Source organism: Erythrolamprus reginae, chromosome 1 (genome assembly GCF_031021105.1).
Source record: "Erythrolamprus reginae isolate rEryReg1 chromosome 1, rEryReg1.hap1, whole genome shotgun sequence".
Taxonomy (NCBI): Eukaryota; Metazoa; Chordata; class Lepidosauria; order Squamata; family Dipsadidae; genus Erythrolamprus; species Erythrolamprus reginae.
Genome location: NC_091950.1, coordinates 280,609,082 through 280,635,041, shown reverse-complemented (window position 1 = coordinate 280,635,041; position 25,960 = coordinate 280,609,082). Strand labels below are relative to the sequence as shown.

Below are 25,960 nucleotides of genomic sequence, written 5' to 3'. Positions count from 1 at the left end.
TATTCATTACATTTCTATGGTGCGAGAAAGATAAGCTTCTTAAGATTCTGTTAAAAAGAAATCCTGGTCATTTTATCCATAGTAGGTTTTGGCACATCTCTCCTGCTCTCTTTGTTATCATCCGAAACCCAGATCCTCACCATTACAAAGGTATAATCATTATCAGGTTCATTACCATACATTGACTGTGGGGGGGGGGGGGGACCTGGAGTTGGCCTTCTCCAGGTCCTGTCAACAAGACAATGTCGTCTGGTGGGTCCTAGGGGAAGAGCCTTCTCTGTGGTGGCCCCGGCCCTCTGGAATCAGCTCCCTCCAGAGATTCAGACTGCCCCCACCCTCCTTGCCTTTCGCAAGAGCCTTAAGACCCATCAATGTCACCAGGCTTGGGGCAACTAGTATATGCCCCCCTTTCTGACCATTAAATGTTATGTGTGGATGTGATTGAGGAAATTGACTGTTTTTTAAGTTAATGGGATTTTAGTTTATGGTTTTTAACTATTAGATTTGTATACGTATTGTTTTTGCATTGTATTTTTGAGCCGCCCCGGGTTCCCGGAGAGGGGTGGCATACAAGTCTAATTAATAATAATAATAATAATAATAATAATAATAATAATAATAATATAATAATAATAATAATAATAATGTAGCACCTCAAGATTACATGTTTCCTATAGTTGCTAGAAATTGAGTCCCAAAATGCTGAGAGCTATATATATATAAAAAGAAGGGAATCTTTCTTTTGGAAACTTCTTACCAGGGGTGCCCCCAGAGGAATCAGAAAATTCAAAAGGCTGGCTCTGACAGCATCTTCAAAGCCCTAACCTTTTCACATGCATTGTATGTGCAACATGCATGGCACAATCACAGACATCATCTTGATCTTTTTGACAACATCCCCCAAACACCCCTGCCTTCTACACATATCCTTTGTTAGCAGAAAGAAAGGTTTTCTGGAAGAGCATCAGAAAATGTTGTGTAAATGATGACTCAGACGAGACTGATTGGGGGAGGTGGGGAAGAATCTAAAGAAGTTACAACTTTCTGCTATTAGAATGGAAAGAGTAATGGCAGTAAATTAAACAACTGCCATGATAGCAACCCTGGGTTTTCCTCTCATCCTCCTCATCTTTTCAGGGTGAAAATGCAGATCTTAGCGTAAATAGAGGTATATGCCCACACAGTTTAATGGTTTGACTTCTTTTGTGTCCTTTTTCCTTTTGAATGCTTCCATCTATCCTGTCGTATGCTGAACTGAAGACAGAAGAAGGAAAAAGATGGGTAACTTTCCTGCAGGTTTTTTTAATAGGTGATATATAATTAGTTATGGCAGTAATATTAAATAAGTCGACTTCTTTTCTTTCAAACACAGAAGGAAATATTTTCTTTAAATGACCCTGTACAGTCTAGGACAGTGATGGCGAACCTTTTTTGGTTACCAAAAGGGAGTTGTGTAAATGTGGCAGCACACACGCACATGCCCACACCCATTCCCTCCTCCACGCATGCAGGCATACACCACACTGCCCCTGTGCATGCGCACAATCGCCCCCATCCCCACACACGCACCCAGGCCTCACTGAAGCCTGAGACAGTGAAAAAACAGCAAAACGGGTAAACCAGAAGTTCGGAAAAACGGACTTCCAGTTTGCCCGTTGTGCTGTTTCTTGTATTCCGGAGCCTTCACGGAAAATTCCCGAAGTCCCTGAGTGTGAAAAACAGCCCAACATGCAAATCGGAAGTCCGTTTTCTGAACTTCCGGTTTGCCCGTTGGGCTTTTTTCGCACTCTGAGACTTCAGGGAAACTTCCCTGAGGGCTCCAGAGGGTGAAATTGCCTTCCCCAAGGCTGAAAATCAAAAGTCACTGCTATCTCTAAGATCTAGTACAAGCAAAGCAGAGGGCTGGGCTTTGTAATTGGCAACAGGCCTTAACCGGCGTGTACTTTTCCTTTTCGCAAATGCTTGACTTATTGTTGCCTGTATTTCAGGAAAAGCTGTCCTCTCTAGGAATCTGGACTTCAGAATTCTCTCATCTATGAATGCTGAGAATGTTGATAATTGAAGTTCAGGCAGCTGGAGAGCAGCTAGCTTTTGTAGGCCTAACAGTATATGATTTGTTGCTGGTTTGTATAGCAATAAAAGGCAGTTTTTTAAAAGTTCAACTCTATGTGTAAAACAAGATCAGGTCCCAATCTTGCCTCCCCCCCTCTTCAGGCTGAAGAAAAAGTAGAGAGATGGGAGGGGGAGTGCCAAGCCTTAGACTTGGTTTATATTTATTGAATCCTATTGAAACACCCAGAATCGTTTCCTTTCCTCTTGAGATAGCCATCACTCAGAAATCATAACCTTCACGTTCTTTTAAGAACAAGAACAAAATAAATACATTTATATATCTCCTTGAGAAAACAGTGTAAAAAGAAAACTGCTCCCCAGTCTCCTTTTATAAAACTTTGAAATATTGCTAGAAGGTCTGTTCTGATTTGATTCACAAAATGAAATTGTCCAAGGTGTAGGTTTTTATTTGTATTTTTTTAGATCTCATGGGGCCTCAACAGTTACTGTTGTATTTCCGTCAAAACTGAAAGCTTTTTTTGAAGGTGTTGTACTTCAGGGTTTCAAGTATTTTTGCAATGGAAGGCAAAATACATGCCACTTTTCCTTTCCATGATTTGCCACCACAAATGATTTTTGGGGGGGCAGGAAGGGTAGTTCAAAAGTACTATTTTTTTTCTTGCTGTTTTAGAAGAAGGTAATTTATACTAAAATAAGTGCCTGGTAGAATTGTCATTTTGCTGGAGAATGGCACAAGGACATTCATGATAAATTAATAAAATAGATGTGGAGATCCCTAATTCTTAAAATAAAAAGTCTTTTGGGAATGTGTACAATATCATACCCAGTTCTCATGAGCAGGGTGAGATTTTTAATAGCAAGGAAAACAGAGTTTAATTTTGTTTGTTTGTTTATTATTATTTAATAAAGACTAAATAGTTTATTTACTATTTATTATTTCCTCATTTTTATTGGTTTGTTTATTTGTTTTTTTATATACTACATTTATTATTTTTGTAAATAAGTCAAGATAACAAACATACCTAATACTCCTTCCGCCTCCTATTTTCAGCACAACAACCCTGTCAGGTGAGTTGGGCCGAGAAAAGCGAAGGGCCCAAAGTCACCCAGCTGGTTTTCAGGTCAAAGGCAGGGCTAGAAATCACAGCACCTTTATCACAACATCAAAGTGGCTCTAATGTAGATCCCAATATAGAACAAGCCTTGTCTCCTACTGATCCTTCTTCATGAACTACTGCACAAATAGGACAGAACCATAGCCATTTACATGTTACCATCCTGCTCTCAAGGGTTTGTTTTATTAGTATTCCCCACTCATTAGTGCTGTGTTTAATTCAGCAACACAAAATCATCCGACCTGATAGTGGATGAGGGACAATCTCTGTTTTTGCTGGAACTGAACACCAAACTGTTGGAGCACTGGAGCATCCAGAATTCCTGATGGCATCTGTGTCCTTTTTAACTGGGTAAATAAGCACTTTGTGCACTTGAGAGAGGTAGAAAAGAGAACATTCCACTCCTAAAGGGATGATATTGTTTCAGGGGCCCGCTGAGCCCTTCTAAATGCCCACCCAATCCTTTCCTGGCAGCTCTGCACCAGCCTCAGAAGCCAAACGTCCTGGGTCATTGACAAGCCTGGGAAGTTTGGGAAATGTCCCAAGGGAAACAATGGACTTGCCTTGTGAATAAAACTATGTGAAACAGAAGATCAGTTCATTTTAAAGGCTAATCAGAAGAGAAATATGTTGTTTTAAAAATCATTAAATCAGAGAAAAACAATGTGTGAGATCCCCACACACACACACACTCACATTAGATTTTTGCTAAGGGTAATTGGTGCTCATTTCATGTCTTTAACAGATTCAAAGACTTAAGAGAAAAAATAAGTAAAAAAAAATAAGTAAAAATATTTCCAAATGTCTTTTCTTTAAAAGAACAATACACTTAGATTTATATATCAGTTCATAGTGCTTTGCAGCACTCACTTAGTAGTTTACAATGTCAGAATATTGCCCCCCAACAACTTAGATCCTCATTTTATCGCACTGTAAGTCCTACACCACCACAGCTTTTGATATCTGAATAATGGCTATATTAAGTGCAGGCCGAGAGAATGTTTCACTATCTCTTGAGAATTTTATTTTCGCCAATCTTATTTTTATTTTATCAAAGACCTATATGCCTCAAGAGGGATATTACCTAAAAATTTCTTGTTTTATTTGTTTTATACATTTTAAATTGCATTTCTGTGTAAATGCACTTTTATCTTGTTGAAATACTCAGTGATGGGCTCCTACGGGAACAGTCAGGAACACAATTCCAGTAGCAAAATTTGGAACTCCACCCCAGAGCACCCAATTTGCACTAAAAGATGTTAAAACAAAATGCATAATCCATGCCCACGGTGTGGTAGTAAAATTTTTGATAGCCCATCACTGAAAATACTAGTATGTTGGAGTAGATCTTTCAATAATATAGTCAAGGCATCCACAGGTAGAGTGGTGGTCCAAAATATCAAGACAGCTACCACAACCATGTGGTTGAAGCTTGTCCCTTTTTATTTCTGTGGCTATGTCACATAAAAGGCCTCAAATCTTCAATCACACGATTGTGCCCATGACGGTGACTTTATTTAACCCTTCCTCCCCCATGAGTAATGTCAAGTTGATGTTTTAAACTGATGTGAATCATACTACAAAGTGAATTGATAGTCCGTTAGGGGCATTATGCCAATTTCCATAAACTCTGCCATCAAATTTAAATCAGAAATTACCACAGCTGGAAGATATTACTTGTTGGCCGTAGTTTGATTCGCCACACTAGCCATAAAATCAGTCTGCAAATAAGATATCATGTTCCCACCTCCTCCCACATCAACAAACCAATATACCTTTCTTCTTCGATAGGACAAGCAGTACTGTGGCACAGTATATTGCCAACTTTGAAAGAGATGGTTCAGAACTACTTGCGGATGGAACTGACATCAAAAAAATTGAAAGTGAGAAGAGCCCTCTCGGTGAAGAGAAGGATATGCCTACATATGTACCGAAAATAGCTGATCTTCAGCAGATGGTTGCCATGCTCCTACAAGAAGATAAATCATTATTCGTGGACTTTGAAACCCTCCAGTTTAAGGATGGTCAGTAAGTTACAAATGTTTACTGCAAATTAATTAATTAATTAACTAGTGTTTTATCATAATAATTAATTATGTAAATAATCAAAGTAATTGGATAGCCCCCTGCCTTACAGATACTTTGTATTTTCTTCCTCAGAAAAATTGGGAAATTTCAGGAAGTTGTGGGCTGCTTTTTTGTTATATAATAGTTGATCATTAGCTTCCTTCCTGTTTTTCTTTCTGAATCATTCCATCTTACTGTTTTGTATTTATCAGATTTCTTATTTTGATTACAAGCTTTGTTCCCTTCCTCCCCAGACAAATCCAAGAGATTTTAGCTACTGAATATTGTTCCTTTTTGTTGTTCTCTTATAATTAATTTATTAAAAAGCTATTTTAGCCAGCAATTAAAAAAAAGAATAGCAGATTAAAAATAAAAATATGTCAACAAGATGACCACATTTCCTTGACTTGTTAGGAGATATGCCATCCTTTTATCGCCTACTCTCCCTGTTCTGCTCTTTTTCCCCAGCTAGTTAATTTTATAAGTATTTTGTTAATGCATAGCAGAGTAATCCTTGTTTACCAGGGTTGTGCACACACAGAAACATATTGAGATTAGTTGTGAATAACTACTCAAGGTTGTGCACACAGAGAAACATATTGAGATTAGTTGTGAATAACTACTCAGCCATACAGAGATATACTAAATTGAATTAAAGTTTACTTTGAGAAATAGCATGTTCCTATAAACAGTCTGAAGTCATACACATAATAGTCAGAATAACAATCCAAATATTACCAAGTACATAGTCTTTCTTACCAGTTATCTTTGTCATAATCAGCAAAGATATCAAGCCCAAACACATTTTAGCTGTAATATATAACTACAATACAGAGAGATTGCAGAGAAAATGTGGAGCAAACCTATCAGTGAGTAGCCATTAACAGCTTAGACAAAAGAGAAACAAAGAGAGTGACTCAGACAAATTGTGGCAGTCTGGAATACTTGCAACCAATATATTGCCAACCCAATAGTTTTGGACAAAGTCCTAACATATTTTATATACCGTAGTTGCACACTTTTAGTGGTGCCTGCAAAAGAGGTGGCATGGACCATAAGGTGTATATCTCCAATACCAAACTTGGTTTTCTGTTTGAAGCGCAGAAGGAGGGAAAGGAAACATATTGGAACCAGCTCTTTCTAATTTATGCATGCCTTGAAAGATCAAATTCCCCATTCTGAATCAGGCTTGGAAGCAAATACAAAAGCAGAGAAGCCAAACCAAGCCTAGGATTATATGCTTCCCAGCCTCCTTTTGCCAGCAGTTGAATTCTGTATTTGTGCTAGTGGAAGCTTCTAATGACCTTCAGAACCAGCCCAAGATAAAGTGCATTTCAGTCATTGAAGCAGGAGATTATTGAGTAAGGTCAAAACCTTATCTGAAATGGGATGCAGGGAGTTCACCAGCCTTTAGTGAAAAAGGCAGTCTTTGTGTGCAATGTTGATAGAAAATGCCATAAGACAGCAGAGTCAAAAAAAAACCCAAGTCTGCCTCAATGGTTTTCATGTGGTAGACAGTTAATTTTCAGATAACAAAAGTATTTAATATAAATACTGGGGTAGGACAGATTTGAGATGCTTATTTTAATTGCTAAGCATTTACTAGCATTAGTGGTGCAGGGAATGTATATTAAAATACAAATGGTGTGATCCAGGAAGCAGATAGCAATAATTGACCAAATTTAATTTATATAATTTTTAATATGTAAAGTTTTTGATGATACAGCAAAATAAATTGATGCAAGAAACAGCTTTATTGAGTGACCAATATAATAACTAATTACAAAAAGCAAAAATATTTTGACCACTGCTGCTATATAGTTTCACTTCAGAAATTAATTATATTTTGCATAATTTGTTGCCTACCGGACAAAGAACTAACCATCCTGTTATCATTCAAAAATTCTGTATTTCCATTTACTGAGATCCTAATTTTTTAATTTACCCCTTTGTTGTTCCCTGATCCTTCCAGAAATATTTTTTTTGTAGGAAATTAAAGTCTTCCTAAACCAGACATAAAAAGAATAGGAAAGAGGAAATTACAGCAGCACTCATCCCTTGTGCCTTCCATTAACACAACTTCTGATCTATTAATGAGTCAGCTGTGTTGGTTTCTGCCATGTTCTATTATGAACTTTTCTGAGATAAGGCAGAGCAATAAAGTAGTTGGAATGAACTATTTAGAACTGAGCAGAAAGTTCTCAAAAATAGTTTATTTTTTCCTAAGGAAATATTTTGCCTTCCTTTGCAACTAGTAGGAAGATCCCTTTCCAGAAAATTTGGCCAAATATTCTACATCTCAAGTTTTCTGATGCCATCAATATTCTTTCTGTAATGCTTTAGAACAATGGAATATCCAGATCCCTGTGGAAGAGATGAGTTGCTGCTGCTTCCCTTTTTAATTGCTTTAGCATAAACTTTAAAAAGTAATTAAAGGATAAGGCAATCCTTATTCTTTAAGTAAAAGTAGCTTCATAGTACAGCCGCTTATGTCTCTCTGGAATATCCTATTGCACTCTCGGCTATACACCTACGGAATGCTAAGTAGTTACAGTATATAAAGAAGAAGACGCAGGAATAAGAATTGCCAAGAATCAGGCAAATGTGGCTGATCTCCCACTTCTATAATTTTGGAAACAGCATAGGATGATGCCTAGGTTGCCCTCTAAATAGAAGTGTCCATTTTGAATGCAAGAAACTGGAGTGTGACTATCTGTGTGTCAGAAAGATTGAGCCTAGTTGGTGGGTGCTCCTAGTTGAATTTGCATTCAGTAGAAAACTGAAATTGTTTTGATAGATACATAATGGCCCACCAAGATAAGATCTTTAACAGGACTTTGCTGCTGGGTAATCTAAAACCTTCCTTTACAGCCTCTGGTTTCACTACCTTCTCAATGCAATGGACATTTTGGGTTTACCCAAATCAATCAATCAATCTATCTATCTATCTATCCATCTATCTATCTATCTATCTATCTATCTATCTATCTATCTCTATCTATCTCTATCTCTCTCTCTCTCTCTCTCTCTCTCTATCTATCTATCTATCTCTATCTATCTCTCTATCTATCTATCTCTATCTATCTCTATCTATCTATCTCTATCTATCTATCTCTATCTATCTCTATCTATCTAACTCTATCTATCTATCTATCTCTCTATCTAGCTATCTATCTAACTCTATCTATCTCTATCTATCTATCTCTATTTATCTATCTATCTATCTATCTCTATCTCTATCTTTATCTCTATCTATCTATCTCTATCTATCTATCTATCTCTATCTATCTATCTATCTATCTCTATCTATCTCTATCTATCTATCTCTATCTCTATCTATCTAACTCTATCTATCTATCTATCTCTCTATCTATCTATCTATCTAACTCTATCTATCTCTATCTATCTATCTATCCCTATCTATCTATCTCTATCTATCTAACTCTATCTATCTCTATCTATCTAACTCTATCTATCTATCTCTCTATCTATCTATCTATCTATCTAACTCTATCTATCTCTATCTATCTATCTCTATCTATCTATCTATCTATCTTTATCTCTATCTATCTATCTCTATCTATCTATCTCTCTATCTATCTATCTATCTAACTCTATCTATCTCTATCTATCTATCTATCTATCTATCTCTATCTCTATCTTTATCTCTATCTATCTATCTCTGTCTATCTATCTATCTCTCTATCTATCTATCTATCTCTATCTATCTATCTATCTCTATCTCTATCTTTATCTCTATCTATCTAACTCTATCTATCTATCTATCTATCTATCTCTATCTATCTATCTCTATCTATCTAACTCTATCTATCTCAATCTATCTAACTCTATCTATCTATCTATCTATCTCTCTCTCTCTCTATCTATCTATCTAACTCTATCTATCTCTATCTATCTATCTCTATCTATCTATCTATCTATCTATCTCTATCTCTATCTCTATCTATCTATCTATCTCTATCTATCTATCTCTATCTATCTATCTATTTATCTCTATCTATCTATCTATCTATCTATCTCTATCCATCTATCTCTATCTATCTCTATCTATCTATCTATCTATCTATATCTATCTATCTATCTATCTATCTATCTATCTATCTATCTATCTATCTATCTATCTATCTGACTTCTATGCTGCCCAATCCCGCAGGATTCAGGGCAGCTTACAACAATAATAATACAATACAATGCTTAGAAAGTCAAATATAAATATAAAAACCATAAAAAAACCCAATTATACTAATGATAAAAACCCTTGAGAAGTAGTCCAATCAAACACCCATACATACCAATTCACTCACAATACAGTGATGCCTCAATGTAACACTCACGGCCCCCAGGCCTGCTGGCAAAGCCAGGTCTGCACGGCCTTTCGGAAGGCCAGCAGGGTGGGAGCAGTACAGACATTGGGAGATAGATGGTTCTATAGGGCCAGGGCAGCCACAGAGAAGGCCCTCTCCTGCAGGCCCACCAACCTGCATTGCTTAGTTGATGGAACCTGGAGGAGGCCAACCCTGTGTGAGGTCTCTGAGAGGTATGTGGCAGTAGCCGGCCCCATAAATAGCCTGCTCCTAAGCCATTTAGGGCTTTATAGGTGATAACCAACACCTTGAATTGTGACCGGATACCAATTGACAACCAGTGCAGCTCGCGCGGTATTGGTGTTATATGGGCATTCCTAGGTGTCTACACATACTACAATGTCTAGTAACTGTCCTTATCATCTCCTCCTCCTTCTAGGCACCATCTAGGGAGCTGGAGGGGAGGTTGTCGAGAGGAAATAGTTGTGGAATCTGCAGTTGAAGTGTGGGGGGAGTTAAGAGACTGGCTAGGTTGAAATCACTGAAGGGGAGAAGTGACCGAAAGCACATGCTTTCCTAAGACTTGGAGAGTTCATCTAGCTGCTCTGTAGTGAATGAAGTCAATCTGGCAAAATTCTTGTAAACAGGTGAGCAGCAATAAAATACCACTTGATCAACTCCCAGCGTTGTTCTGGTTCCTGACATCCACCTCGCCTGCAGATTCCACCATAGAAATAGCTGGTGCTCTGACCCCCTTCTAACTGTTCACATCCCAGGTTCATAATGAAGGAGAAACCCAAGGAATGGCTTTTTGAGGGAAGACGGAATCTTGAAGGTGTCCCTATCTGCATTTCCTCTGGAGCAGGAGTCCAAACTGATTGACTTATCATTAGGAGGTTATCAGTTCAGCTTTCTAAAAGAGTCAGAAGCCCCAGGATGTCATAGTAAAATGCAAGGACACTGATAGCTCAGATCAGAGCCTTAAAAAGGGTTTGGTTGCCCACATTAAGAAGATGTCCTTACAGATTCAACTGATAGTAATGGGGAGGAGAGGGACAGCAGTTTTATTTTTATGCTGTGTTTATAACACAGAATCCTATATAATAAATTGACACGCTTTGCTTAGTTTGATAGGTCATAGTTGGGAAAATTTGATACCCCACCACTACCACCACCAAAAAATGACCATATCATTTATCTCATTTTGCAGAAATCATCAGGCCATCTAGTGATATAAATAACGATATGCAGCCAATGGTAACAGTTGCTCTACCCGGAGCTGAGTTGGTGAGTAAATTTTATTATCATTGTTCCACTGCAAAACTTTAATGGTAAATAAGATTAGCATTCCTTCAATCCTCAATTCAGTGCAGACATAAATACAGGGCAGTTAAGAAAAGTAATTGACAGTAATTTGTCTGTCATTCATCATAGGTTACTAAAGAACATACACCAGTCATTTTTCTTACTGTAGGCTGAGCCCAGAAGACTAGATTTAGGGAGATTTAGACATCTACAAAAATCTGGTATCAAAAAAGAGGGCTTTGGGTTTTTAAAGAGGGTGAATACAATCAAAGAGAAGAGCATCAACTAGGGTGATCCAAGGCCAGCATCTCAATTTCTGACAGCCTTGGCTTTAGTTGTCAAGGTTGGAAGGGGAGGAGATCAGTGGTGGGTTGCTCCCGATTCAGCCCAGTTCTGTGGACCAATAGCAGCCAAGGCGGGAGGCTCTACCCACCCACCTGGAACATTTCTGCACATGCACAGAAGTAGCACATGCACGAGCAAGCAAACATGCAAATCAGTAGCAATAGATTTTAGAACCTACTATTGGAGGAGATACGACATGGGTCTCTCTCTGCTAAGTCTCCAATACTTTAGAACCAATCCATTCAACAGAGACTCTGGAAAGATTCTTCCATTGTCAAAAGAGTAATTGGGGAAAAGGAATCCTCAATCTGAGTATTGCATTGGCAGTTCTGTGTTAGCAAAAACTTCAGAAGAGAAGGATTTAGGGGTAGTGATTTCTGACAGTCTCAAAATGGGTGAGCAGTGTGGTCGGGCAGTAGGAAAAGCAAGTAGGATGCTTGGCTGCATAGCTAGAGGTATAACAAGCAGGAAGAGGGAGATTGTGATCCCCTTATATAGAGCGCTGGTGAGACCACATTTGGAATACTGTGTTCAGTTCTGGAGACCTCACCTACAAAAAGATATTGACAAAATTGAACGGGTCCAAAGACGGGCTACAAGAATGGTGGAAGGTCTTAAGCATAAAAAGTATCAGGAAAGACTTAATGAACTCAATCTGTATAGTCTGGAGGACAGAAGGAAAAGGGGGGACATGATCGAAACATTTAAATATGTTAAAGGGTTAAATAAGGTTCAGGAGGGAAGTGTTTTTAATAGGAAAGTGAACACAAGAACAAGGGGACACAATCTGAAGCTAGTTGGGGGAAAGATCAAAAGCAACGTGAGAAAATATTATTTCACTGAAAGAGTAGTGGATCCTTGGAACAAACTTCAAGCAGACGTGGTGGGTAAATCCACAGTAACTGAATTTAAACACGCCTGGGATAAACATATATCCATTGTAAGATAAAATACAGGAAATAGTATAAGGGCAGACTAGATGGACCATGAGGTCTTTTTCTGCTGTCAGTCTTCTATGTTTCTATGTAGTGGAAAACTCCAGCTATGGATTTCAAGTGCAAGATCATACAGATGTTTTCAACAATCTAAAAGGACCAAGAGTAGCCAGACAGATTACTGCTTTAGCAATCAAAACTTTACAGTTGTGTCCTTGGGAAGTATTATGTTGGCGCAAGAAGGGGGAAATCAATGAAAAGGAAGCTGCAAAACTTTAAGCTATCTCAGCTATTGGCTGGAGATAGGATAACTGGACTATCATGAGGTGTGATATTTAACAATGTTTTAAAAGTCTTCTTTCTTGTACCATAGTTAAAAGTTCTTGGTTGAATTTCAAGAATTTCCAAGATTTTCTGTTTATAACAGCAAATCAAGATAGATGAATAATCCTTTGGAAATATTTATGGATAGACTGATGGGTTGATATTTATCTTTTAGGAGAGTATTTTAAATATGGTAGCATATAATTAAAGCAAATCTACTGTACTTTGGCCTCAATAAAGCATAAATGAAGATTGCCACTATTTTTTTCCTCTTTTTTATAGACTTCTGAAATGCCTTTCATTTATGCAAATGTAGAAACAGTGACAAAAACCTTTAATGAAGTAGATTACCCAGTCTCCACCATGTCTTCTACTGTCTTGGATACCACAAGGATTCTCTTTCCTTCAACATTTAAAGAAATCACTAGTCAGAAGACTGAGGAAGAAACAACAAAATTGAAGAAGATTGAAGAAGAAACAACCATTTCCAGCATCATCTCTGAGCAAGGTAAATTGTTAGATTGTTAGCTGAGTAACAGGTTCCCTTCCTTTTATCCTGAACCAGCAGAAATTAGAAAATGGATACTCTCTTAAGTGCCAGCTTACTTATGTGAAAATGTCTTCTATATCAGCCGTTTCAGCCGCTGTTTTTAATTATCACATTCAGAATTTATATATTATACTGGTATTTATTTCTGAAATAATTTCAAACAAATTTTAATTATATTTATTTATTTATTTATTATTTAGATTTATTTATTATTTAGATTTGTATGCCGCCCCTCTCCAAAGACTTGAAGAGTTCACTTCAATTTCATATTTTTGAATGTTTTAGACTGGCAATAGTTCTCCCACAATGCAATTACTTCAGAAACAGTTTACAGAAATATCCCCTTTTCCTTCTCATTTTTAAAAAGTATGTCCAATTTTGTTTCTGTTCAGTTCAATTATGTTGTTCAAGGATCAGTAAGTAAATAAGGATAAAAGGTATTTAAATAGTAACAATCACCTAAAGAGCCCCTCTTATGAACCCTAGATCTGTCACAAACAATACTTAATTTCATCTGTGGATATTATTTTAAACAATGGACAGTGATTCCTAATCCTGACTTTAAAACAGTTATTTTAAAACAGATAAAACAATTAGCTTAAATACTATTATTCAAAATTATGAGAATATGGCGGAATGAGAAGGAAAATATAAGATACCTTAAAATAAAGAAAACATAGTGATTTCTTGGCAATATTCTTCCAAGTTGAATAAGTATAGAGAAGTGTATGTCATTTTGATTGACTAAAATAAAGGTGTATTTTTTAAATTAAGAATACTGTATTCCCATTTTAATAAATTTTGCTACTATTCATGAGAAATTATTTCCCTTCATTTCTCAACAGGATTAGCTAAAGTTTAAACACATTCTTTTGGAATAATTATCTTAAAAATAAACATTTGGTCTTGGTTTAGTTAATGTTTGCTATTGTTGTCATTACATTAATGATACATAAATGAATGTATTTATTTTTCTAAGATATAGCTGCCTTTATGAACAACTTCTTCCTCTGATATCTGGATGACCCCATCCCTTTTAATCTTCTGGAAAAGATTGAAGATCTAGTTTTTCCCTAAAACACTGAGGTCAGGCTGTCAGTGGAACCTGCCCTGTATAGAATTTTGATAATGAGATAGATTTATTTAGGGGGCTTTCCCACATTTATAATTTATTTTTATGATAACCCACACTGGGTTGTATGTTGTGGGGTTTTTTCATGAGCCACCTACTATCAGAGGGATGAAATGGGCATTTAAATAAATTCTATAAATGAATGAATGAGTGAGTGAGTGAGTGAGTGAGTGAGTGAGTGAGTGAGTGAGTGAGTGAGTGAGTGAGTGAGTATGGGAAGGCATACCTGGTAACACTGCTAAGAAACAAATAAATAAGGCCAATGCAGACAAATAAGAAGAGCCTTTGCTTCCATACACCTCCTCCATAATCTCCAAAATCAATGACTTGCTATACATAATTAGAATTTTGCTTTGGAGATTTAAATGCTTGTGCTTTCTCTGGAATGCCTATCTAGTCAATTCATATGTTTGGCCCATTCCAAACATCTTCTAGACCAGTGTTTTTCAACCAGTGTGCCGTGGCACACTAGTGTGCCGCAAAACATGGTCAGGTGTGCCGCGAAGCTCAGAGAGAAAGAAAGCAAGAGAGAAAGAAAGCAAGAGAGAGAGAGAGAAAGAAAGCAAGAGAGAGAAAGAGTGAGCGAGAAAGAGAACAAGAGAGAGAGAAAGAAAGCAAGAGAGAGAGAAAGAGAACAAGAGAAAGAAAGAGAGAGTGGGAAGGAAGGAGAGAGAGAAAGACATAGAGGGAGGTAGGGAGGGAGAGAGAAAGAGAGCAAAAAAGAGAGGAAGGAAGGAAGAGAAAGAAAGAGGGTGAGAGAGAGAAAGAAAGAGGAAGGAAGGGAGAGAAAGAGGGAGGGAGAAAGAAATAGAGCGAAGGGGAGGAAGAGAGAGAGAGATAATTTTTTTGTCAAAACTTTTTTTAGCCCCCCCCCCGCCCCCCGCCCCCGTCCCCGCTCAATGTGCCCCAGGGATTCGTAAATGTAAAAAATGTGCCGCGGCTCAAAAAAGGTTGAAAATCACTGTTCTAGACAGAGTGATATTGACTTCCGGAAATCAATAACAGTTTTGAGTTTGTAAGGACTTTTGACACATAATCAACCTGGCCAGTGGCAGCAATTTCAGAGAAATTGAAAGTGCATCAAAATGTGTCATTGATTCCTCCTCTGATTAGAAATTGTGCAATTGACTCTTGACATGCTCATGATGAGAACAATCTCAGTTGTTGACTGGGCAAAGAGTTTCCCATTCTGAGAAGATGCTGACTTCACATGTCAAGCTCATATAGCACGCATCAGCCTACCAGTAATAACCTAGACTGTGATACAGTATTTCTGTTTGGAAATTTGTTTTGGAAGAAAGTGTGGCTCTGAACATCTAATCCTAAATAATCTGAAGGTATTTTAAATATATATTTTTAATGTACAAGTTATGGTAGTAAGAATTTGCATACTCTTTCCATTTTCATAAATTCTCTTTGATCACAAATTGATAATCACTGTTGATGTTTCTATCACAAGTATTGTTCACTGCCGGCAAATATTGTTTCTTGCTACAGGTGTGTTCAAATGTCATGAAGTCCGTATACTGAAGATAAAAAAAAATAAGTCCATCTATGACTTTCCTTTGATTAATTTATATTTTGACGATATGAAACTTGATGATAGACTAATGCATATCGTCTCTCTATATGTACTGCATTTGGTTAAACCAATGGAACTTTTAAAATTAGTGCTTTATTCTGGATTTCTCCAGAATGTTTTCAAATTCACAGTGACTTTTTCCAGCAAAACCATTTTTATGGTAATTTAGATTTTCAGTCCTGGGAATGTTACAAACTAATCTTCAAGATATGCAAATATTTTTTTAAATGTAATCAGAATTGCACAGCAAGATTCTACCTTCAGCCAGATACCCTTTATAATTTCTTCCATAAATTTAATATATTAAAATGTACTCAAGGCAATTAGAATGTGCCACGGCTGATGTTCCTGCATACATTCTAGGGAACACATATAAACATTAGGGAATCATTGCAATCAAATCAGTTTGGTTAATATTTTTTAATAATATTTTTTTTTTTGCTACAGTGGTAAAATCCATTTTTTTTCTACCAGTTCTGTTGGCATGGCTTGGTAGGCATTGCAGGGGATGGATACAAAATCTCCATTCTTATCCCACTCCAGGGGAAGGATATTGCAAAATCCCCATTCCTCCCCCATTCCTGGTGAAAGAATATTGCAAAGTCTCCATTCCCACCCCACTCTGAGGCCAGACAGAGGTGATATTTGCTGGTTTTCTGAACTACTCAAAATTTCTGCTACTGGTTTGCCAAAACCTGTCATAACCTGGTGGATTACACACCTGCTTTACTACCTTTGTTGTTTGGTTTTTTTTAGGAATCTTGATTTATTCTTCCATCCCACTTCTGAATGTGTTAGTTTTCATAAGCCTTATACTTCAGAGTCTAAATTTCTGGGTATTAAATTATCTAATCAAAGGTCTGGTCATTACTATCCAATCTATCACATAAAGGCACCGCCTTCTGCTGCACGAATCCCAGTGACCAGTTAGGTCCCACAGAGTAGATCTTCTCCGGATCCCGTCAACTAAGCAATGTCGCCTGGCGGGACCCAGGGGAAGAGCCTTCTCTGTGGCGGCCCCGGCCCTCTGGAACAAACTCCCCCCAGAGATTAGAACGGCCCCCACCCTCCTTGCCTTTTGTAAACAACTTAAAACCCACCTCTGCCGCCAGGCATGGGGGAATTGAGATCCTCTTTCCCCGTAGGCCTTTACAATTCTATGCATGGTATGTATGTATGTATGTTTGGTTTTTATATTAATGGATTTTTAATCACTTCTAATACCAAATTACTATTGTACACTGTTTTATTGTCGCTGTTAGCCGCCCCGAGTCTCCAGAGAGGGGCGGCATACAAATCCAATAAATAAATAAAATAAATAAATAATATACTGCCCAAAACAGTAGAAATCCATTTTTTAAACTTCCTTTTTAAGCTTTAATATGGATGGTTCTTCCATTACAGATTAACCACATTGTTAAATATTGATTAAAATGTAATTTTAAAACACTACTAAATGCTATCCTCACTCACAAATATACATGTACTCTCAATATGTCAAAAGCTTTGGAGGCAAATGCCTCTATTTCCGTTGAGGACAAATAGCTTATGCTAGAAAATGACTTCTCTAACAGCTACTCAGATTTGCATTGGCAATGTATATAATTTGACAGTCAATGACGTACAAGCTATACTTTTAAGTTTTGGTTTATTAAAAAGTATTCAGAAAACATAGAACTTCCACTGCAGTATATATTTCTCTGTTGCTTAGTTCTAAGTTTTCTTAGCTTTCTTTGACCTCTGTGCAGTTAAGTCAAAGGCTTCCAGAAGTGACGTGAGTAGGTCAGAGCCATGTCACAAAGTATGTTCATCTTTCCCATTAAAAAATCCAAAGGACATTGAAAACCATACAGCAAGATGTTAAGGTTTTTTTTTCTCATCCTCTACGCTGATACCTAAGGACGGATTTGTACTCTTGGCTTGGCCCTTCACCAATGCAGGCCACTCATTACTTCCTGCGTGCTGTCCCCTTATTGCAAAGGGAAAAGTTTAATGGATGTGTATTTATGCACAACTATCCAGCTGTGGGAAAGCTGACCAATCTGAAAATTAATCGAAGCTAAGGGAGAAGGCTGCAAAAATATCATTTCTCAGGAATAATTTTGTTTTGTGTTTCAAAAATATTTCCTAGTGGTACGACAGTTCTCTTTAGCTAAATGTCTACAGAGATTTTCAGTCATCCAGGTCATGATTGTCCCCAAGGTGCTTTTTTCAAGAGGCAACTGGACTTTCTGATTTTTCCTGAAAGACGTTTTGTTTTTCATCCAAGAAGCTTCTTCAGCACAAAGCTGAAGAAGCTTCTTGGATGAGAAGTAAAACGTCTTCAAGGAAAAACCAGAAAGTCCAGTTGCCTCTTGAAAAAGCACCTTTGGGACTTCTCTTTAGCTATTAACTTCTAGATGAGGTTTCTGGTCAATAACACAGCAGGGAAGAGAATTTAACCCCCTTTTCTCCTGTGCACCAACTCTAATAGACGCCTAGGTCATTTTTTCCATCTCCACTTACTACTTATATAATAAAAATATGCATGTTCAGTGCTTTCCAATAATGAACGATTTATTTAGCTTGACACAAAATCTGTTATTAATTGGAGTTGAAGCTCTTTTTTGTGTGAAAAGTTGACTTACTTGTTTGTTTGTTTGTTTGTTTGTTTGTTTGTTTGTTTGTTTATTGGATTTATATGCCGTCCCTCTCTGGGGACTTAGATATTAGAATGTAACACAGGCTGAAGTCTTAGGCATAAAACGGATCTTCTCAATAAAAATTCAAGGAATAGCTCCAGAAATGGCAAATTGGCAGTACAAGTGGATGAATTGAGTTCTACATGCTAAAGAGCAGGAATTGCACCACAAAAGTCAGGGAGGAAACATATTTAAGGAAAGTAGGCAATACAGTGGTACCTCATGATATGAACCCTTCGTCTTACGAACAACCCGAGATACAAACCCGGGGTTCAGAAATTTTTTGCCTCTTCTTACGAACTTTTTTCTTCTTACGAACCCACTGCTGCCACCGCCGAGAAGCCCCGCCGCCCGACTGTCATCTTTTAAAAGTTCGGGTTTGGCGTACGGGTGCAGGTGGACGCTGAGAAGCCCCCCCGGCTGTTTTAAAAGATGACAGCTGGGCGGCGGGGCGCCTCAGCGGCCTCCCGAATCCGAACTTTTGCTGAACTTCCAGGTTTGGCGTTCGGGAGGCCACCAAGAAGCCCCCCTGCTGTTTTAAAAGGTGACAGCTGGGCAGCGGGGCTTCTCGGCGGCCTCCTGAACCCCGAACCTGGAAGTTCGGCAAAAGTTCGGGTTCGGGAGGCCGCTGAGAAGCCCCGCCGCCCGGCTGTCATCTTTTAAAACAGCCGGGGGGCTTCTCAGCGTCTACCTGCACCCGTACGCCAAACCCGAACTTCCGGGTTCGGCGTTCGGGAGGCTGCCAAGAAGCCCCCTAGCTGTTTTAAAAGGTGACAGCCAGGCGATGGGGCTTCTCGGCGGCCTCCCGAACCCTGAACCCGGAAGTTCAGCAAAGGTTTGGGTTCGGGAGGCCATTGAGAAGCCCCGCCACCCAGCTGACACCTTTTAAAACAGCCGGGGGGCTTCTCGGAGGCCTCCCGAATGCCGAACCCGGAAGTTTGGGTTTGGCGTTTGGGTTCAGGAGGATGCTGAGAAGCCCCCTGGCTGTTTTAAAAGGTGACAGCCGGGCGGCGGGGCTTCTCAGTGGCCTCCCGAACCCGAACTTTTGCCGAACCTCCGGGTTCGGGGTTCGGGAGGCTGCCGAGAAGCCCCGCCGTATGGCTGTCACCTTTTGAAACAGCCGGGGGGCTTCTCGGAGGCCTCCCGAATGCCGAACCCGGAGGTTTGGGTTTGGCGTTCAGCATTTGGGAGGCCGCTGAGAAGCCCCCCAGCTGTTTCAAAAGGTGACAGCCGGACGGCGGTGTTTTTTTGCGGGGGTTTTTTCATTGCATGGATTAATTGAAGTTCTTACAAACTTTTCGTCTTACAAACCTGCCCCCGGAACTAATTAGGTTCGTAAGACGAGGTATTACTGTATTACTTTATCACGTAGGAATTTCCAGCAAACTAACTTGTGAATTATTGAAAAATTGCCTACATATGCCAAATGAAATAAAGTTGTGCTACTTTTCGACTCCAAAAAAAGCCTACAATCTAGCATACTGTATTTACTATCATAACCTGAAAAAGCTAAATTTAAAACCGATTCCTAATTAATGTAGAAAATCAGCTTTAATTCTATGTTGGATTGCAGCCTATAGATTTTTGTTGTTGTTGTTAAGCGGCATTCATCTTAACTGGATTACAAACGGGTTTAGGATTTGATAAACAGAAAGCTCAACTTGTTTTATTTAACTACAGCAAACTGACCTGCTATAATTGCCCTCGGGGTTTTTTGTAGCTATCTAATTAGACTTATACTGCGTTGGTGCTTTTATAGACTTCAGTGATACTGCTCTTACTTTATAATCCTCATTAGGAAACATTAATTCCATAAGCTGCCTAAAATACCCACACACAGAAATGCCCCATGCTTCTGTCACCGAAGCTTAGAAATACAGCTTCAACAAAGGAAAATCACCCCATCCTTTGTCTCTTCTGTAATTTCCCTGAGATAATTTTGAACTGGAGATGCCACTGCTACTTGAACAAGTTTGGCTGTTTTGTTTTACATAGTGACTTCTGTTTTCTGATTTGAATCTTCATTTACTGTACAACTTTGTTTTGCTGATTGCAGTGCTGCAGACTATTTGTATTATGGCCCTGAGAAAGATTGTTTGGGAAGATATAATCAGGAATGAGGTGTATGAATGGAAGCTGTATAAGTGATCTTCCCAACCTTGTCGAGAGCTCGACCCATTTCTCTTCACAGCAGAACAGATTGGATTATACAGAGATTAAGAAGTCTCCATTTACCAGAAAAAATGAAATTAATACATTAATCTTTAAATATGTCTTCCTCCAACCTGTGCTAAAAGTGTTGGATTAGAATTCCCGGAAAGATTTTAAAAGACTGCACCATATACAACATAAGACCAGAATATCTCTGGGACTGCCTTCTGCCGCACGAATCCCAGCGACCGGTGAGGTCCCACAGAGTTGGCCTTCTCCAGGTCCCGTCGACTAAGCAATGTCGTTTGGCGGGACCCAAAAGAAGAGCCTTCTCTGTGGCGGCCCCGACCCTCTGGAACCAGCTCCCCCCAGATATCAGAGTTGCCCCCACCCTCCTTGCCTTTCGTAAGCTCCTTAAAACCCACCTCTGTCGTCAGGCATGGGGGAATTGAAATTTCTCTTCCCCCTAGGCTTATAGAATTTATACATGGTATGCTTGTATGTATGAGTGGTTTTTCAAATTGGGGTTTTTTAGATTGTTTTTAATATTAGATTTGTTTACATTGTCTTTTATGTTGTTGTTAGCCGCCCCGAGTCTTCGGAGAGGGGCGGCATACAAATCTAATAAATAATAATAATAATAATAAATAAATAATGATAAAGCTAGATAAAGTAGATGTGTTATAATAGAGGAAGATGTCAACAAACTGGAACTAAAATTTCTGAATATTTAGTAATACATGACATTTTAATAAAGAAAACAGTGATTTGTAGTATTTTGATGACAAGTGATTATAAAGGAAGTCTTGTATATCAAAATATCATTGCAGCAAGAATTAAAGCGTAATTAAAAAGAAAATATAAATTTAAGAGGAAATTATTTCTGAGTAGACACAAGACATTTACTAAACATTGATCTCAGAAACTCAACACAGATAGGAGAGATAGGAGATTTCAGAAACTCAACACAGATAGGAGATTATAAAAATTACTTGAAGTTAAAACAGCTGGTATGTAAGAAAATAGGATTAAGGTTATGTACTTTAACCTGCATTGGCAGCAAAATTCAACTCTTTAATATTCCCATTTAAGATATAATCCTACACCAATAATTAAATAGCAATATTATATATCTCCTTTATTCTTTTGGCTTATTTTTGTAATCCTTTGCAAATAAACGTGAACAATGGACCCTATCCAACAAAATGAATTTTAATGTGCAGAAAAGCAAAATTTTACATTTAGGAATATTGCAACCAATTTTGGTAACCATACTATAAAAAATATGTTGAGACTTTAGAAAAAGTTCAGAGAAGAGCAATTAAGATAATCAAAGACTAAAACACGTGAAGAAAAACTGCAGGATATGGGTATGACTAATCTAAAGAAAACAAGAATTAGGGTGACATGATAGCAGTATGCCAGTATTTGAGGGGCTAGCACAAAGAAGAGGGGGTCAACTTATTCTCCAAAGCACCAAAGGGCAGGACAAGAAACAATGGTTGAAAATTAATCAAACAGAGAAGCAACCTGGAATTAAGGAGAAACTTCCTAACAGTGGGGACAATTAACCAGTGGATGGCTTGCCTTCAGAAGTTGTGGGTGCTTCAACACTGGAGCTTTTCAAGAAGAGACTGGACAGCCTTTTGTCTGAAATGGTATAGAGCAGTGATGGTGAACCTATGACACGGGTGCCACAGGTGGCACGTAGAACCATAACTACTGGCACACGAGCTGTTGTCCTAGCTCAGCTCCAATCTGCATGTGTGTGCCAGCCAGCTGATTTTTGGCTTGCACAGAGGCTCTGGGAGGGTGTTTTTGGCTTCCGGAGAGCCTCCGAGGGGATGGGAGAGGGCATTTTACCCTCCCCTGGCTCCAGGGGAGCCTTTGGAGCCTGGGGAGGGCAAAACACCAGCCTACTGGGCCCATCAGAAGCTGGGAAGCAGGCCATTTCTGGCCTCCCGAAGGTCTCCGGGGGGTGGAAGAAGCTGTTTTCACCCTTCCCAGGCATTGAATTCATTGAACGCACCCATGTGCGCATGCACATGCTCTTTTGTCACCCGAGGGGAAAAAGGTTCACCATCATTGGTATAGAGTCTCCTGTTTTAGCAGGAGGTTGGACTAAAAGACCTCCAAGGTCCCTTCCAACTCTGTAATTCTGTTACTTTCTTTTTAGAGGAAAAGACTACAGAAGAACTGGAATCTTCAGGAGAGGTGGATTTGCTCCCCTTGACCATGGTGCCATCTGTCGTTCATTCCACCGTTCTTCCAAGAGATGATCTTTTAGAGCCTACAGATCCGTTGGTTTTATTGACAGCAGATACCCCCAGTGGCCTTTCCACTGACATGGACCCATTTTTTGAAGCCACAAGCCCCATGTGGGCAACCTCAACTGATTTTGATATGGGAATACAGGACGTTGCAACTGACTTAGTTATCACTGACACGATGGCCCCAGTGGCAGTGGAGGAGGAGGGAAGTGGCTACCATACATTGCCAGAAACTCCAGGTATGACTCCAGCTCCCACCCTGAAGTATATAACCACAAGTTCCATGACAGCTGCAATCCAAGGCCAAGAGCTGGTGGTATTCTTCAGCTTGCGGGTGACCAACATGCGTTTTTCCAATGACCTCTTCAATCAGAGTTCCCCTGAGTACAAAGCACTTGAACAACAGTTCGTACAGCTGGTAGGTGACAAAGGATGGTATTGAACTTGTGGATAATCTCTCACCTGCACACCTAAGATAAATCTTAGAACATTATACCTCACATTAAAAACAAATTGATGGTATAATTGGTTGCAAAAAATTAAGAAATAGATAATTTCAATATAACACATCAAGGTGACATTAAAGAAACTAAGATCAAATATGTTTGGATAGGACAGATTTCAGATAACAAAAATGACTTTAATATTTGTTCAGTTATGGAAAATGAGCTATACTAACCTGATTAAGAATGAATTGTTCATATAAATTGTAATTAGCTTTGATATTTTATTTTTTACTATTAATATAATGTACAAGAAACAATTAATAATACAACAGTATAGTAAAATGAATTTGAAAGTAATTAAGCCAACAATATGAAGTACTGCAAAGACATAGAAAGACATAAGCAAAAATAATTAAGTAAAGAGAGAACAAGGTTATTTCTCTTGTTTTTAAATGTATTTTTTCTTTTTCTTTCCCTTTTTCTTTGTCCTTTCCCCCCCCCCCGCCCCATATTTGTTCTGTGTATACATTCTTTTGTTTTCTTGAATGTAATATAATGTATAGGTGTAAGTCAATCAATTTTTTTTCAATAATTTTTTTAAAAAATAAAAAAATAAAACCAAATTGAATTGATAGCGAAAAATGCTTTCAAAGTAGGGTTCCTTCTCCTTATAGTCTCAACCTTCATGTATTATTTCTTCAATTCTATGTACTGCTCCTCAAGTTTATCTTGGCTCTCGGTTCGCTTATGCTTGTTGATCGTAGGAGAGCTGGTCGTGAAGGGAGCGCGAGGCTCCACCCACCTACTCAGATGCCACCATTTGGGTTCTTTTACCCTCTGTGCATACACAGAAGGCTTTGCACATGTGCAGAGGGTAAAAAGAACCCAAATGGTGGAGTTTGGGCAGGTGGGCGAAGCCTGACACTCCTTTCACAACTGGCTCTCATATGACCAACAGGCACGAATGAACCAGGAGCATTTCACCCTTGCATTGACTCCTAGCGACAACATGTATATATTCATGTTTTCTTAGCAACAGTACAATGGTGATTAATCATTGCTACTTGTTTATTTGTCGTTCCTTCTTTTCTTCCTTCCAGGAGGGAGGGAGAAAGAGAGGGAGGAAAGAAGGAAGGAAGGAAGGAAAGGAAGGAAGGAAGGAAGGAAGGAAAAAAAGAAGGATTAGTATAAAGCTCTGAGATTGTCTTATGGTTTTTCCCCGCCAGAATTAACTTGCTTAGACTTTTGAGATTTTTTAATGCTATTTTGGGATGTATTTTCAGTTTCTTGGATCCCTACTGTTTACAATCAATTTTATTTCCAGTTCTGATGCCAAAATGAATTAGGAAGGGAGAAAAGTTGGAAAGTGATAGAAGATGAATTTATTGCTTTTTTCAAGTGTGAGAATACAAGTTAATGGAAAGGAATGTGTGTCTGAGGTTATAATATTTATTTTGACCTGAAAATAGTAACAGACAATATTGTATTGGTTTTACTGTACTTACAGTTCAATCCCATTAAAATGCATGCATTTCAAAGAGCATAATAATTTACAAATGATTATGAATCTAGTTCTTTGTCAAAATATATATTTCATATTATGTTTCAATGCAAATAAGAGTGAAATCGAATGTTTATTATATCATTGCCATGGAAGTATATGTCAACAATATTTTGTATAATATAGAAACTCAAATCAGTGGAATGTCAAATGGAGTGACAAACAGATTTATATAAAAATGTAATAATTATTATTCCTACAAGATCAGACAAAGTCCCATTTAGTCCAATATTTTGTTGCTTATATGTCTCATAAATGTGTAGCTCATTCTTTCTACCTGAATAACTATTGTAGGGAAAATCCATATGAAATTAAAGGAAACACTCATGCAACTGTAATTTATATTTAAGTAGACTTAAATGTCAATGATTTCTTTTTAACTGTACTGCATTCTATGAATGAAATCCGCATCAAAAGAGCACTGTAGCCATCTTGCTTGATTGTTTTAAATTTAAAGGGGCTATCTTGAGAGCTGCCACTGAAAGGCTAATTCAGAAAATTGACTTGATATTAGTTGTAAAATCAGCTAAGAGCATCAACGAAACAGATTAAATTTGTATTTCTCAAAATCCATTGTGAGTGCAGGAGACATCAATGGCATAATTTTCTTTATTTCAGCTGGTTCCCTACCTAGAATCCAATCTTACAGGATTTAAACAGTTGGAAATACTGAATTTCCGCAATGGAAGTGTGATTGTAAATAGCAAAATGAAGTTTGTGGAGTCCGTGCCATACAATGTCACAGAGGCTGTTCACTGCGTGTTGGAAGATTTCTGTGATGCAGCTGCTCAACGTCTTAACTTGGAAATTGACAGCTCTTCTCTTGATATAGAGCCAGGTAATATAAAAAGTGAAACAGAAACAGGAGAATATTGCTTTCTTCTAAGTCCTGTACGTTGTTCTTCATAGATAAACAAATAGATAAATATTTAGTAAAACTACATGGAGTGCAGTATATTTTGAGGAAGCTTATAAAATAATATAAAGGGAGACTTTATTGTTGGTGGAACTACTCCATTTTTGATATTTTCTCCATTGTCTGGTCCAATATCTGATGGAACATTAGAAAATATTTGAGGAAACTGTAGTTTCCAGAAA

General features: G+C 38.2%; 1 protein-coding gene across 1 annotated transcript in view; it reads left to right on the top strand.

Annotated features, from left to right (window-relative positions):
* IMPG1 (interphotoreceptor matrix proteoglycan 1) overlaps positions 1 to 25,960 on the top strand; it is an 87,764-nt gene that overhangs the window by 51,634 nt on the left and 10,170 nt on the right. Inside the window, exons 9-14 of the mRNA XM_070764165.1 lie at positions 1,261 to 1,281; positions 4,980 to 5,212; positions 10,791 to 10,867; positions 12,772 to 12,997; positions 22,762 to 23,273; positions 25,481 to 25,700. Of these exons, the coding sequence (XP_070620266.1) occupies positions 1,261 to 1,281; positions 4,980 to 5,212; positions 10,791 to 10,867; positions 12,772 to 12,997; positions 22,762 to 23,273; positions 25,481 to 25,700 (1,289 nt within the window). The remainder of the gene's footprint in view (positions 1 to 1,260; positions 1,282 to 4,979; positions 5,213 to 10,790; positions 10,868 to 12,771; positions 12,998 to 22,761; positions 23,274 to 25,480; positions 25,701 to 25,960) is intronic.